Source organism: Acartia tonsa, chromosome 1 (assembly GCF_053477335.1).
Source record: "Acartia tonsa isolate MP-2025a chromosome 1, ASM5347733v1, whole genome shotgun sequence".
Taxonomy (NCBI): domain Eukaryota; kingdom Metazoa; phylum Arthropoda; class Copepoda; order Calanoida; family Acartiidae; genus Acartia; species Acartia tonsa.
In genome coordinates, this window is record NC_137260.1 from 53,258,325 (window position 1) to 53,275,050 (window position 16,726).

Here is a 16,726-nt window from a genome sequence, read left to right on the forward strand (position 1 = left end):
TAATAACATTTTCATAAAAGTTTTCAGTAATAATCATTTAAGATCCATTGTCGAGAAGAAATAACTGAAAAAGTGTGTTTCCATGCAAAATAAGCTTAAAATCTAATGATTTTAAAAATTAGCGATTTAATAGTAAAAAAAAATATTTTTAACTTTTTGATACTATGAAAGGACCTAAAAACAAAGGTTGTTAAATAAAAGGATGAAGAAAGCGAAAATTTACTTTGACTCACTTATAGTCGGAAATTTATTATCAAACAGGGGACATACACAGAAATTTTAAGACCTCTAGCTCTAATACTGGCTCAGATAATAGGGGAGGGGGCGTCGAACACCACCACTTCACCCCCGACCGATAAAGATGCGGCAAGGGGCCCGACTGTTAAGAATTAAGTAAATTATACAATATGACATTTAGTCAAATTTCAAACAAATATTTTTTCATTAATTCATTTATAAAAATCAATATTATAAATATGAACTCACAAAGAGACGTTGTATGTTATCATAATACATTTAGTCTGCTATGTAAAACAAAACAAATTTTTTTTCTTCTTTCATTGCAGGGATGATTCTGGTACAAAAAAAAACAAAAAAATAATAAATTATTTTTAATTTAATTTGATATTACCGTACAATATTTTTTATATACATAATTTAAGAAATATATTCATAACATCTTCACCTGTCATAAAGACGACATATAAAATCAACATCCTGATAAGGATATTAAAGTTTATGTTAAAATTTTTCAAATTCATTTTATGCTTAAGAAGGAACGAGAAGGAATTGAATCTCAACATTAACTTGTTATTTTGCTTGTATATTTATCATATTTGTTTACAGTTTATTGGTAAAGTTTGGTAATACTTTATTTCGAGTCTATCATGCAGTGTGTTGTCATCCTTGTTTTAACCCTATGTACTTTGATCTGATTGAAAATTGGAGATAACAGATATAATATTCAAGATTTATTATTTTATGAACCTTGGAAGTACAATTAAACCAATAAGATTAAAACAACATCCATAAGAAGCGAAGCACAAAAAATCGTCGATGGGAATACGTATAGGTAGATTTCAAAGGTTTTTACTAAAATCAAGAATAGATTTATTGAATAAAATAAACATGAAACCTTGTTTTATTTTGCATGATGACGATGGTCAAAGTAAATTATATTTAAGATGCTCATAACAATGGGAAAAATTATTTTGATACTGATATCCCATAAAAGTTTGAAAATTGCATCAAAATAAACAAAGATATGGGGAAATATGTAAAACATATAAAATAGCCAAAAACCTGATAAAAGGCAGTCTGGCCGTCATGGTTGTTTTATTAAAACGACAAAAAAATTAATTTTTAAATCCTTAACTTAAAAAATTTGGAAAATCGGACCATATACACTGAAGATATGGAAAAAAGTGTTAAAAATATAAAAATAGCCTAAAACCTGCCAAAAAGGCAGTCTGGCCGTTATGCTTATTTTGTTTAAAAGACGGGAAATTTAATTTTGATATCTACAACTGAAAAATTTTGAAAATCGGACTATAAACACTGAAGATATGGAGAAAAATGTTATATATATATAAAAAACAGCCTAAAACCTGCTAAAGAGGCAGTCTGGCCGTCAATATTGTTTTCTTTAAAAGACGGGAAATTTAATTTTGATATCTATAACTGAAAAAAATTTGAAAATCGGACCATAAACACTAAAGATATGGAGAAAAATGTGAAAAATATAAAAATAGCCTAAAACCTGCTAAAAAGGCAGTCTGGCCTTCATGGTTGTTCCTTTAAACGACGGGAAATTTAATTTTGATATCTGTAGCTGAAAAAATTATTAAAATCGGACCATAAACACTGAAGATATGGAGAAAAATGTGAAGAATATAAAAATAGCCTAAAACCTGCTAAAAATCGGTCCGACCGCAAATGATGTTTTATAATCAATTGTGCTCCTTAATGATGGGAATGTTTTAAAAAATTTCAGCATTCTATCATTTATAGGAGCTGAGTAAATCCCATTTCCCCCATAGCGTTACGGACTGACTGACGGACGGACTGACTGACTGACGGACAAAGTGAATTATAGAGTAGCGTCGCTACTAAAAAGTATATTAACATCTAGGGTTTTTGGTAATTTTTTTCATTAAAAACTTTTAGGGAAAATATATAGTTTATTTGTAATCCAAAAACATAAAATTATTCACATGTAATAAAAATGAAATGGTATTTTTCTCTAAGAGGTTGATAGGCAAATCAATATATTATTATTTTTTTTCTTCAAGCCAGGTGTGATGTAAAACATAGGAAATTGAAGCATATGTCAAAAATATGTAGTAAATATTTAAAGCTATAATTAGAAGTAAAATTTAAAAGTTATGTTGCTTAAGGTACTTGGTATTTAAATCATATTGAAGTATTCCAAACAAAATCACTTAGAAATACCATAAATATCCTTTACAGAACAAGATTTTCCTTTGTGATGTCTTAGTATATGTGCTCGTACATGATGTCTAGCCCTTAGAGAATTGCCACAGTATGGACAATAATAAAACCGTCCATCGCTAATGTGTTTAGATTCCACATGTTCATAAACATGGCACTTCATTTTGGACTTGAAGTTGCAACCTCTGCAGTGCCACATACTGTCAGTATGTTCACTTAGATCCTGTATCATCTTATCTCTACGGTCTCTTAAATCTAAATTAAAATTTTTACTTTTAAATAATTTTCACAAAATTTCTTCTTGATGGAATTTAAGGTTAAAAACATTTAAATGGGGGCGATCTAAGATAATGATTCAGTCTCAATTTTATGATATGAATCAAACTTAAATAGATCAAATACACACACATGAAACACCCATAGAATAGGTACAATTGTATTTTTGATAATTTTTATATTGACTAAAATGAAATAAAGGAAAAATTAAGAGATTACTATCTTAAGTAACTGATATATTCAAATACACTTCATGGAACTAACTCTTGAGGATAAGCTTTCATCTATAACACAAAGTAGAACTTTTAGCTTTTTTTATCTAAAATTTCAAAAATAATTTTTCAAATTTAAAAAGAATCTTCCTTGATGATGATAGAGGCAATGCCACTAGTAGATAAATACAATATCAATAATTTGCCTGTTATCTAACTTTCATATATCAAAATTATGATACATCACTCAAAAACCTATTTCTTCAATCACCTCATTCAATTTATTGTGAAAAAAAATTATTTCTCGACCCTGCAGGCCACTTTAAACCGTTACTTAACCTAACCTACAAAAAGCAAAAAATATTTAAGACAAACAGGAAAGGAAAACTTGAAGTACCACTATAAAAACCAAAATTTTTTTCTTCACTGGCATTTGGAGCGAAGTCCATCCACAGTTTTATAAATGTAGAATAATCGATCAAAAATATGTCTCCTTACAATTTGTAAGGATCATTGAACATCTTCTACACTTTATATTTATAATGAAATATTTTGATTAGAATTATTTATAAATTAAGACCTTTACAATTTCGGCTTATTTATGACAGAATTGAGCTGAAAAAACTAATGATCAAAAATACTTTTTTCTCTCTAAGAACCTAATCTCCTAGCTAAACATTGTATGAGCTCTTTTAAACCTTCCATAGACCAATTTTAAAAATTGAATAATCAACAAAAAGTTATGATTAGAAAAATATATTCTCATTATATTCCTGCATGCCTCGATGCATGGTTGTCAAATGCATTCGCATAAGATTTCTAGACTTTGCAGGGTGGTTACAATAGGCACAATAATAAAACATTTCATCATCTATATGTTTCATTTCAATATGATCGAAAATTTGGCCTTCACTTCCAGATTTGAATTCACACAATTTACAGGACCAAGCTCCACTCACACCCTCTATATATTCCAAAATTATTTCATCTCTTCTATCCTTTAATTCTAAATAAAGACAGATTTTTCAATAATCTAAAATGCTATGGGTATGTAAAACTTTATTTTAAGGAATTGAATATCATTGACATCATGAGAAAGTACATTAACTATCTGTTTAGCACAAATGCCAGGAATAAGGTATAGCCAACAAGTGAATTAAATCTAAAATATTTTGGGATAAACATGTCGTCTTTACTACAAAGAGTTTTATTTTCTAAGGAGGGGGGGGGGGGGGGGGTTAATGCAACCATCTCGTAATCAATGTATAAATGGAACTTAAAATTAGAATTTTGATCTGAAATTTTGCATGAGTAATCCTTGGTAGGTCTATTTTCCCTAAATCGAAAAAAAGTTGAAAAAGTAACGGCTAAAGGCTCAGCCGTTTAGCCGTTTTTTGGATATTTTTAGGGCAAATCTGTCATCAATTACGTAGAAAACAACTTTTTGAAACATATTTTTGCTTAAATCATGTGAAATGATACAAAAAAAAACATTTTTTAGATTTCTAGTACCAGCAACTACCAGCTAGAACCGTTTAAAAAACGTTTTGGATCGGAAAAGAGCATTATGTGGAGAGGTTTCGTGATGGATTTCGCTTGAAAATACCCAACAAATGGCTAAACGGATGAGCCGCCAGTCGTTAGCCGATACTTTTCCAACTTTTTGTTCGATTTAGGGAAAATAGACCTGCCAAGGATAACTCATGCAAAATTTCAGATCAAAATTCGCATTCTAAGTGCCATTTATACATTGATTACGAGATGGTTGCATTAACCCCCCCCCCCCCTTAATTCATTTGTTAGTTACAGCTGGAAATAAAACAGAAAGATAATATAAACAGGACAAGCGTTTGAAAAAGGTTAAGCTAAATACAGAAAATAAAGGGGCAGTATATTACTTGGTTGATGAACAAAACCAAAAATTTCATTGATTTAATATAATGCCATTGCTTAATCTTATATTCAATGTTTAGATTACTTGATTTGCATCATTTAGTCCTTTTAATACAAAAGCAGCTTCACTCATAGCCGCTAGGAGTGTCACTAAAAGGTAATAAATCCCCACTTGTATATTCCTTTTATTTGAGCCACATTGGAATAAGTTTAGTAGAAGAGATTTTGATTAGAACCAGGTATTCCTGGATGCTTGGAATTTACATGCATTCGCAACAGATTTCTAGACTTGGAAGGGTGATTACAAAATGTACAGTAATAGAGACATCCGTCATCAATGTGTTTCATCTCAATATGTTCAGTAACATGCGTTCTTCGTTTGGATTTGTAGTCACATATCCTACAAGTCCAATCTCCCTCTAAACGCTCAATATATTCCAGAATCATTATATCTCTCCTTTCCTTTAAGTCTAAATAAGAAAGATTTTAAATTTCTAAAATATCTAACACAACTAGGTATATGATAAAAAATTTATTATATAAGCAGAATTTTAGGCATTGAAGGCATGAAACTATTTACAGTTGAGATCTTAGAAAGAACAATAAAACTGGCAAGGGGTTAATTAAGCAGAAAGTGACCAATTCATTTCAAATACTCATCATTATTTGTTCAACTTACATAAATGCACACTAACACACAAATGTAGAAAAAAAGTAGCAAACAATGTAAAGCTAGAGAACAAATTTCGACAATACCCAGGAATAGGGTATAACCAACAAGTGAAATAAATCTTAAATAATATTTGGGGGGCAATGGAGAGGTTGTCAATTTTACTATTTGTTGCCCCCCCTCCTAACGACAGCTGAAAAACATGTAAAGGTTTCGTGTTTTTTTTCAAATTAAATTCGTTGTTAATATAAGCTGAACAATACCTACTTACCGCACTGAATAATATAAAAGTAAAAGCATATTTAACCAACAAAAAAAAGCTTTTAGTCAAAGTACCACAGAATAAGTAAGCTAGCATAATTGTAGGTATTAAGAGCAGTAAATTGTAATACAGTAAATGCATAGAGACTCTAGTCTAGTTTAATATAAAAAACGCCAAAAGAAAAATGTTTTTAGAAATACATATTTTGATTAGAACCACTTATTCCATGGTGTTTGGTTCTAAGATGCATGCGCAACAGATTTCTGGCTTTGAAAGCTTTGCCACAAAGTCCACAGAAGTAGGACAATCCATCATTAATATGCTTGGATTCTACATGTTCAAAAACATGGCCTTTCTGCTTGGAAGAATAGTCGCACATTCTGCACACCCAACGTCCTGCTTCAACCTCGCATATTTCGAGAATTGTTATATCCCTCCTTTCTTTCAGATCTAAACATAGTAAAGGCTTAAAAGTTTTCTTAATCTAGAAATTAAAATTCATGCCTTATAACTAATTAAAGGATTTTAAACTATCTAGTTTCAAGCAGACAAGACATTAAAAAAAAATTCTATAAAAAAAAAGATTTGGATTGTTTCACTAACAATACTATTTAGAGGTACTAAATATTTGAGTTTGTTTATGCTAAAGTGCTTATGTAAACAGAGATGATATACAACAATCAAGGACGTCAAAGCTTTTTTATGAGGGGAGGTTAACACCCCTCTAACCCCCCCCCCTCACCCCTTAAATCTATATGAAAACATTAGAAAAGGAAAATAATGAATTAGGTTAAGGTCCATGTTCTGTATTTAACACCAGTTATTAGATTTACAGCCAATGTAATCGTATGGCAGGTGTCCTACCTTACATCTTTAAGAATAAGAAATCAACAAGAACAATGTTTAGTTACCAGATTTATAACCTATGTTATCGTATGGCAGGTTCCTACCTTACAACTTTAAGAATAATAAATCAACAAGAACAATGTTTAGTTATCAGATATATAATCTATGTAATCGTGTGGCAAGTGTCCTACCTTACATCTTTAAGAATAAGAAATCAACAAGAACAATGTATAATAAATGTAATTGTATGGCAGGTGTCCTACCTTGTAGCTCAAAAAACAATAATCAACAAGAACAATACATTTTCCACAACAGCTCAACCACCAAACTCCATTGTCAAAAAAAATATAGCCTGTCTAGTGTCATGGCCTTTATATATGGCGCCTAAAACAACGGCATAACTAATGTAATGCTTCCTTTATAAACACAACAAAGTATGTTTAGCCACTTATAAGATCTTTTGTCTATAAACTGTTCTATAAATATGTCTAATAAGTAAAAAATAAATAAAACGATATATATTTAGAAATATCTAATGTTAACTTACATAATTTTTATTTAAGCCATCCTACAGATTTCAAACATGACTTCATAGCAATAAAACTAAAATAGATTTCCAACTGATGGTTTAACCATAGGATGATAATTGATGACATGCAAACGCAGTCCATTTCGACATTTTACAGGTTTCAAGCAGAATTTACACAAATAAGCTTGTCCGTCATCAATGTGCTTTGACTCGACATGTTTGGTCATATTGCATTTTTTCTCAGAGGAATACTGGCAATTCTGACACTGGAACGCGCCCGACATTGTGTCACGGCTGTAATAGTTCTCTATCAGCATATCCCGTTGAGCTCTCAAAGCTAAATATAAGAAATTGAAGTAAAAAAAATAAAGCTTAATCTATTTGAAAGGAATTTTTAAAGACGAGGCTTTTTATTTAACTATTTAAAGCGAAACTTTTCTACAATTAGGGTCTGTGCGTCCATCCGTACCTAACGTTTAGCTCTTTTCGCTATTTTAGGCATGTTATAATTGCCCTACCAATTTCAAACTTTGAATGATGATTCGTTTGTTAATTAGGTACGAGTATTTTTATTAAAAACATGACTATTTTTAACTTTTGAATAACTTTTAGTGTGATATAATTATCCTATTCATCTCATTTTAGCATCAACGAGACGGAACGGCACACTGTTGTTATATTAGGCCTAGATCCCTTATCAGTTAATTCTACCAATAAGAACACAGTGAAGGAACAATTCAACCATACTATTGGTGGGAACGTGTACACATTAGGTAATCTGTTATGTGACTAACTATGTGTGGCCGGATAGTTTCAATATCCGGATATCCGGTGTGGCCGGATATCCGGCCGGATAGTTTCAATATCCGGCCCAACCCTACTGACAACCCAATTAGAGTAAAACTCTACTTAAACACCAAACATTTAAATACTCAAACATAAATACATTAATTTATTTTTTTGTTAAAATTTCTTGAAACATACAAAATGGATAAAATTAAAATACTTTGTATAAAACAAAATTGTCAATGAAATAAAACAGTAATACATAAATAGATTCAGTGGCAAAACAAATACTGTTGTTACTTAAAGCTCAAATATCCTCAAAGAGCAAAAAGTCTCTTCTGTGCTTCCTATAAGTTGCTCTACTACGATAACTTTTAACACAGTGATCACAAGTATAACCAGGATGGACCACATGACGAGCTTCAATGTGATCAAACAGATGAGATTTCTTGCGCACAATGCCGCACACAAGACAGATCCAAAGGCCGGTGGCAATATCCTTTTCCATCTTAGATTCAGCTTGTTTCAGCACCTCGGCGTATACGGCACTCGCTAAAATTATATAGGTAAGATCTTTTTGTAATGGCATAATTCATTAACAATTACATTCAGCTAAATCAATGAAGGATAAGTAAATAAACATCCCTAATGATGATAAACAAAATGCCCCTCTTGTAGGTCAAAATTATTGATTAAAAAGTTTGTACACACTAGCAAAGGCGTCTTTAACTTCGAAACCCCGCAAAATAAAAAAAACACGAAATAAAATGCTTAGACGGCCCTGCATACTAGTTCGGAATAAAAAATCTAAATTTAATAAAAATACATAAAGTTTTTGAACCAACGAATAAAATTACGTGGTTATAAGACCAGTATACTTTATGGACTAAAGATTCTAAAACAAATCCTACCAAAACATAACCAAAGACAACAAAATTCAATTAAATTGCACACTATATTTCTTATAATCATCTTATTTTACACCTTAATTCGAAGCACAGCTACTCTATAACTGATGTATGTCCGTCAGATCAAGTTAACAATACGTAGAAATAATAAAAGAATAGGGAATTTATTTAAAAGTTTATTCTAGATAATGAACTAAAAATTAACATTAAATGTAAAATCAGGCGAAAAAAATATCTAAAATGATATTTCAAGCTAAAAGCAAAACAAACAAAATTTGTTAATATTTAAATTTTAATAATTACATATTTTATTTTTACTTGCAAATATGCAATAAATTTTTCATTATTAATAACTACAGTTTAAAAACTTAAGTTCTAAAAATCAATCAGATTCAGAATTATGCTGAAATAATGACAATCAGTAAAAATCTTGAATAGTGAATTTGATTTCCTTTCCAGGGCACTTGAGCCCTATATAAAAATTAGGCTGGAATCCCAGGAAGAAATTATGTGAGCTATTCCGTCATAACATTTTGAAACAAAAATGGTGAGGAATACTCTATATTTAAATTTTTCTACATGCGTATGAATACTAATATCTTTTGTAGTTATTAACTGTCGTGCAAATACAAATAACCATGGACAATCAGTAGCGAAGCAATAGTTAAGACGGCTCATAATGCCCAACAAATGAGCCGCCAGACACCATGGCCTGGGCGGCCGCTAAATCCGCCTTTTGGTGATTCTTTTTGTGTGAGCGCATCCCGCTCTTCAACACCTTCTTATCGCAAATCGGACACGTGACCTGGACGCGCAGATGCACCGACTCAACGTGCTCGCGCACATGCGACTTTTGACGACGCGTGTGTCCGCACGCAGTGCAGGCCCACATGTCGTCCACTTTGATCATGAGGCTGTTGGCGTCCACACGACCCGTCAAGTCGCCCTCGTTGATGTCGGTCATGATCGGGTCCACGCTCTCGATGTCCTCCTCCTTAATGTTGAGCGTGTCCTCGTCCTCGATGGGGTGGGTCATCAGCTCATAAGGCTCTGAAATAGCAGCAACGAATGTCAAAACCTGATTGAGTAAAAGAACTGGGGTGATTGGCCTTTGGAGTTTATGAAGGGAACATTCCATGAAAGTGATTTTGTCAAAATTGATGTAATCTAAAACTTTATAGGTATTAAGTTTATACAAAGTAAATCTGTTTGAAGTGTGTCCCTAATATTTTCATCTAATGGAAAAATGTATTTGCTTTGTTTGTGAATAATTCGCAAAGCTATTAGTCTACACAACACGACTTTAGATAAAACTTCTCATCATGAAACTATCCCTATATTTACAATTGGCCGTTCCAACATTTACATGAACATTAGGTATTAACTTTACCAAGACAATCTTGACCACCATAAGTATTGAAATATCTGGGAGGGAGTTGACATTGCACTAATAATAATACTGGTACCCAAACTTATATCAAAACGTACTCTCATTCAGTGGCTTAATACTTCGGGTACAATTATTGTTTGATTGTTTAGTTCAAACTAAAAGGTTAATATCCATTGATCGTCCATTGTCTTAAACTTGCAAAACCTTAACTGTACGAGTGCACAAATGCTAATGAATAAACGTGGGATGGTTTTAGTCTACAAACAAGAACAGCAATTCGATTTTGAATCCGTGCAAATCAGGTTTTATGCTAGGATCTATGAATGGTCATATTACTTGGATCTTACACCAGATTTTCATGTTCTGTATGTGAAATTGGCAGCAGGCTTATATAACGATCCCCCTCCCCCCCTATAACTTTACCCTCCTTCTGGATGAAAAAACTGACCAATAAACCAGTTCCATATTAGCAAGCTAAATTGAACATTTTTCTCCTGTCACTAGCAGGAATCCTAGGACAATTTTCAAAAATAAAACTAACCATACACAGTGGGATCTTTTGACAAATATCGGGACATTAAGAGTAGGCAAAAGTAAACTTCAATAAATAAGCTTGTATTTGAAGAAATGATGTAATTTCTTTTGCTTTAACTCAGAAATAACTTAAATTTTGCTCCTGTTAACTTCTAATGTGCATTTGGTAAGTACGTCTTGCTGTTTTGGAGGAGCGAAGCTACCCTATTTTTAAAAAATCTATAAACCTTCATAACTTTAGCTAGGATAGGAATATTTTAACAAAATCAACGTCTATGTAAATATTTCTTCAATGCAAACAATGTTTGTGAACATGAATATAGCGTCAGGTGCACCCAGTTCGAGTCCCGACTTTTTTAGGTAGGCCCAGAATAAGTAAAATAGGACACTTATAAGGCATATTTTAAAATATTTTTTTACAGATATAAACAACAATAACATAATTTTCAAAACACTTTTCATTTTGTGTTAATAGCTTTACTCTGAGTCGAGCTATCTTCATTTAAAGTTTGTATAAGAATATAAACATAATTACTTATAATATTTTCTCTCTCAAACGTATATTTTTCTCTCTCTCTGATGCGTATATAATGTTTTTGCAATATTATAATTAATCTCCAAATTTGAATTTCTGCTGGGCCAAAACCAGTTAGAACTACAATTTTTTTCAGAACACATGAAATTTAGCAAATTTAATTGCTAAAATAAAAGTACTTATAAGTCATCTTTATTTAACGACTCCTTTATCCCTTAAATGTCCATTAAAACCGCGAGAACGGCAAAAATCGTTAAAAATCACGCCAACGGCGGCAAATAACGGCGTAACGGTTGGCCGGAGGCAAATGATGCATAATGATCCGCCTTAAAAAGTTTGAAAATATTGCAGAGATGACTTTGGGCTCTAAAATGACTCCTTCCCCCTCTAACGGGGGAAAATTTGAAATTAACAAGAACGAAATTGTTCAAACCATGCAATGTAAAATGCTTAATTACTCAAAAACGGACAAGAGGCCCCAGGTTGTGAAAACTGTTTTATACACAATACATGTTGTATATTGATATTATTATTGCAAAACCCGGGGCCTCCTGTCCGTTTTTGGGTAAAATGGAGAAAACTGATTTTTTGGGGTTAAAAATCTTAATATTTTTGGTGAAATTTTCTCACAAAATGTCAATTTACACCACCAAAAAAATATTTTTTTAAATTTTTTCTTTAATTAGACATTGGTACAGGTATCTGAAAAGTACCTCAATAAATTTTTTTTTTCATAAGATGAACATAAATGTATTTTTTGTTGCTTTGAAAAAATTGTGTAAAAAAATCTGGAAAATCATCAAAACTGAAAAGAAATATTTCACTACCTTTTTTAAAAATGGCATAAATCCGCCAAAAATTAATATTTTTTAAAAATTTCTTTTCTAGCTGTCTACTTACAGCCATTATTTATTCCTAGGATAGATAAAAGTCGATTTTAGATTTTTTGGATGTCCCGATTTTTTTCAAAAGATCCCACTGTGGCCATAAGCTTAACTTTCTATACATAATATCGAAATTAAAAACAACTTACATATCTTAATAATAAACAACCTCAAACAATCCGGAGTATTTTAACAGCAAAATCGAACAAAACAAAAACCTCGAAATAAAATTGGTCTTCATAATTAATTCAATTTATTTGATAAAATGTAAATAATAATTTGAAAACAAAATCATCGTATATATATAATTACATTCTATATATCATCAATAAGCAATAAGTAAAAAAATGCATAAATATAAAATTGTCAATAGTCATTTGTTAAATCTCATAACGCTCATGCTTATTCCTATGTCTCCTAAAGCAACTCCTTGATTGAATTTGTTTACCGCAGGCGTCACACGAATAGGGCGGGTGTACCACGTGCTTGGCGTCAACATGCTCGATCAGGTGCGTTTTGTTGGCCATTGCTGCGCTACAGTCTGTGCAGTGGTACAGACCATCCATGTGGTCTTTGTATATGTGGGACATTATTAAATGCAAGTATTTGTCCTCTTCTACAATACAAAATGTGTAAAGTTTAGTTTAAAAACCACAGAATTTGAAAATAATGTGTAGGCCATGTTGTATGATTTTTAGTAAAAAAAAGAGCATAATATGGAAGATCAAATTTTTTGCTTTACAGGAAGTTTTTAACCCCAAATTTTAATAAGGTAGCAAAGGCAGAACTCCACTCATGATAATAGGGGTCAAACTCTTTTTGTGAATACTGCTTTTTTAATATGATAAACTAATGCTATTGATATGAAGAGAAAGAGGGTAGATATACATATATAAATATTATATAAGTAAATAAATCGTAAGATGCCTAACTACTTTGCTGAGGGAAAAAAACTAAAGAGAGGAAAAAATAAAAAAATTGCAGCAGGGAAAAATGAATATTGTGCAGAATATAATTAAACATTCCTAAATTTAACCTTGAAGATTTTAAAATTTTAATTTTAGTATATACCACACATAGTCAAAGTAAAGTTTAAAAAGGTCAATTCTAAATTGTACCATTGCAGAAAATTCAGGTATGAATAGGGATAAGACAATGGACGATAAATAGTACATGCGAAAGATTATAAATGAATTTAGTTGTAAAGTTTAAGACGCTTCAAGAGCCTTAATTAAAAAAAAAACTAATTACCAAATGAGATTACGTATTCAAAAAACTTTGAGAAAGCATTACAATTTACAGTCCAATGTCCTCTCCCTCCCTGAGGAGAACAGTTCTTATGCGCCACTACGGGAAAACAAATCCAGGACAACGTTTCTCATGAAACCTAGCCGCAATCCTATTCTTAAGAAACTTGCCACAACCAGAACAATTATATCCATTCTGAGTAACATGGTGTTTCATCACTTCCGCATAGATTAAACTGTTTTAAAACCGCGACTGACTGTACTAGACATAAAAATAGTATTATTCAATATAGTGTGTTTTAGAAATTAAATGTATATAGACTTTTAACTCTTATTCAAAGACCATTAAATTCAATATAGAAATGTATTTGAACTTTATGTAAATGAATAAATCATGCAAGAAAATCATGTTTTAAAGAAATAATTCCTGTTTTGCTGGCCCTAAAGGCCTATACAAACAAGAAAGTAATTCATCCCCTAATTCACTTCCGAGAATAGAACCAAATTTTAAAAGATATTATATATAATGATGATAATCTTTGTCTTCAAAAAGGCGGAGTTGGAATAAAAAACTCAAGACTCTAATTTTAGCCTACCAATTAAGAATCCGAATCCGCTATTAAGAACGGATTCCGGATTGCCAAACCTAGTATTATGAACTGAAATTTATGCGGAAGGGATGGGACACCTGGGTGATGTGCTTGCACTCGATGTGCTCGAGCACGTGGTGCTTGTTCTTGCTCTCGTACAGACACTCGACACAGTGCCACTTGTTGTCAGTCTTGATCAACAGGCTTTGGATCAGCGAGTCTATGTCTAATAGCAAGATTAATTGACTTTAAAAGTGGTTTATTATCTATGGTCATGCATTGTAAAATTATAAAAAAAATTAGGTTAAAATGCTTTAATAACAAACGGGAGCTTAACAGTTAATAGGTGAAGGTTAAATAGCGAAGATACTCTATAAATTACTTTGTCCGTAAGTTCGCCACATATGGATGTTGTCATCCTTGTTTTAATACCCAGTCAATTCAAATTTTACTTTTTATTTTAACGTTGTTATAAAGATAATGAATATAAAAGTTAAGTTTTCAAAAAGAATGTTCTCCATCTTTTACAAATCTAAAACGACATGAGCCAAATAATGAGCAAAAATACAATTTAAATTTATGACAAACTATCCACCAATTTGAGAATACTACAAACAGCATTTATGCCTTCGCAGGGCAATCCTATTACGAAACAGCCTGCCACAGGCCTGACAATACACGCCAGGGTGCTCGATATGCTTCGCCTCTATGTGGTCCACCACATTGCAATTCTTAACGCTGGAATATGTACACTCTGTACAACGCCACATTGTGCCGATTTTGGCCAGTTTCGAGTTGATTAATGCCACAAGGTCAACTTCACTCGACATAAACATTGCTAAAAACAAAACATTTTGTTTTAAAACAAATCTTTTGAAAATGTATATACAAAAAAACCACGACCAAAATATTTCCTAGGCCAAAATAATAAGGGATAAGAAAATTACTCCGTAGTTTAAAATTAGTGGTTGACACGTTTGAACACTCAACTTAATAGACCAGCCAGTCAAATTTTATTGAAAAGTCCCCAAAGTTGTTGAGCTAACGAATAAAAAAGGGGACTAGTGTAATAAGCAGCCCATCGTCCCCTATTTCTCTGCAAAATAATCCCTCAATTTTTTAGAACTAAACGAAAGTAAAAATTGTACTTTTATTTCATAATACAGATAATCAATACATGCTAAGTAAAATAGGACAAAAAAAACATCAATATTTTTAGTATTATACAAAAATTGCCTTACATACTATAGGGTAAGAATAAGAGAGAAAAAAGCATTTACAATATTATTCAAGCTTTGCATTTAATGCGGCCAAACTTTCAGTTTAAAATTATTTACAGTTTGTTCAAGAAAATAAAAGGGCTCTGCAACAGCCACGAATTAGACGTTTAATAACATGGCCGCTAAGCCCCAGAGAAGCTGATAAAATTGTACAGTAATAGGTGAAGGGTCGCTTTTACATGTCACCCTTCATAATCTTCTTAAAGGTTTTAAACCCAATATAGCTGCACGGCGCCTTTTCCGGCTTCTTCGGACACTTATGCTTTCGCAGCTTTAGCTTGTTGTTGAAGAGCGCGAGGCAATAGGCGCACTGATACCCGGGATGGTTGGTTATGTGCTTGGCCTCAATGTGCTCGAACATGTGGCCCTTGTGGTTGCTGGTGTAGGCGCACGCCTGGCAGAACCACGTCTTTTCCTCCTTCCACATGGAGTTGATGATTTCGGTGAATAGGGTGGTCATTTCAGCTTCTGAAGCAAACAGTTAATTTTTATTGTGGCCGTTTCAACATGATTATATTTTAACAAACTCCAAGGCAATTTATATGCAATACTAGTTAATGACAAAACACATAAAAGGGCCTAATAATTTGGGTATATATATAAAGGGGTAGTTTCAAGCAGAGCATTTCAAGCATTTCAACTACATGAAGTAGTGATTACGTCTAGATGAGTTATTAAGAATGAACTTCATATGTTCTTTTGGTGAAGAACATTAGAAATGTTAATTTCTGATTTAGGTCTAATTTTCAACAAAAACATAGTAGGTACGATATATTTTTGTACTTTGTATGATATTTGAGCAGTAACCGCTATAGTAGTCTCAATAACTATTATAAACATGTAACATTCCAAGTTACATATACCACATAGAATATCAGATCATTTAAATTGACAACTACATGGCAGAAAAATTTGATTTTTATACAATATTCCTTGTGAAACTACCCCTTAAAATATTTCATGTGAAAACTACATGACAGAAAAGAATGATTTTTATACAATCTCCCTTATAAAACTACCATTTAGAATATACACAAATATATTAGAATAAAAAATGTAAAAGATTTTTCTTAAATAAATAATGGCAAAGGAAGACTAAAGCGTCTTAGCTGTCAACAAAATGATAAAATACTGCTAAAATTCTTAATTCATATACAAATGATATGTTAAAATTTGGTGGCATAAAAACTGATTTCTAAAAACCAACACACTTGTGCCTCCTGAGAGCAACGCTATTCTTCAATTGTTTATTACAGATTGGACACAAGAAGCCCGGGTGGTCTACATGCTTAGCCTCTACATGGTCGGACAAATGACTTTTCTTTTTGCTCAGATAGTTACACACTATACAGATCCAATGACCCTCGGAGGTTTTTTCCATCTTGCTGTTAATTTCCTCCTTTACGTGGGCAAACACATCTTAAACAGAAGAA

At 32.0% G+C, this 16,726-nt stretch overlaps 1 protein-coding gene across 23 annotated transcripts in view; it reads right to left on the reverse strand.

Moving 5' to 3' along the window:
• Positions 1-16,726, reverse strand: part of LOC145331346 (uncharacterized) — a 71,242-nt gene that overhangs the window by 36,400 nt on the left and 18,116 nt on the right. The window contains exons 5-6 of one of the 23 annotated variants that reach the window (XM_080176198.1): positions 14,112-14,239; positions 13,433-13,619 (exon numbers count right to left, since the gene is read on the reverse strand). The exons of 9 other annotated variants lie outside the window; for them this stretch is intronic. In XM_080176198.1, coding sequence (XP_080032324.1) covers positions 13,524-13,619; positions 14,112-14,239 — 224 coding nt within the window. In that variant the 3' untranslated portion in view covers positions 13,433-13,523. Of the gene's footprint in view, positions 1-2,109; positions 2,707-3,679; positions 3,946-4,725; positions 5,303-5,349; positions 6,215-6,873; positions 7,477-8,062; positions 8,478-8,996; positions 9,884-12,406; positions 12,793-13,432; positions 13,620-14,111; positions 14,240-14,271; positions 14,852-15,149; positions 16,713-16,726 lie in introns of those variants that run through there. 13 more of the 23 variants (XR_013883759.1, XR_013883758.1, XM_080176008.1 and 10 more) reach the window with 13 other exon arrangements.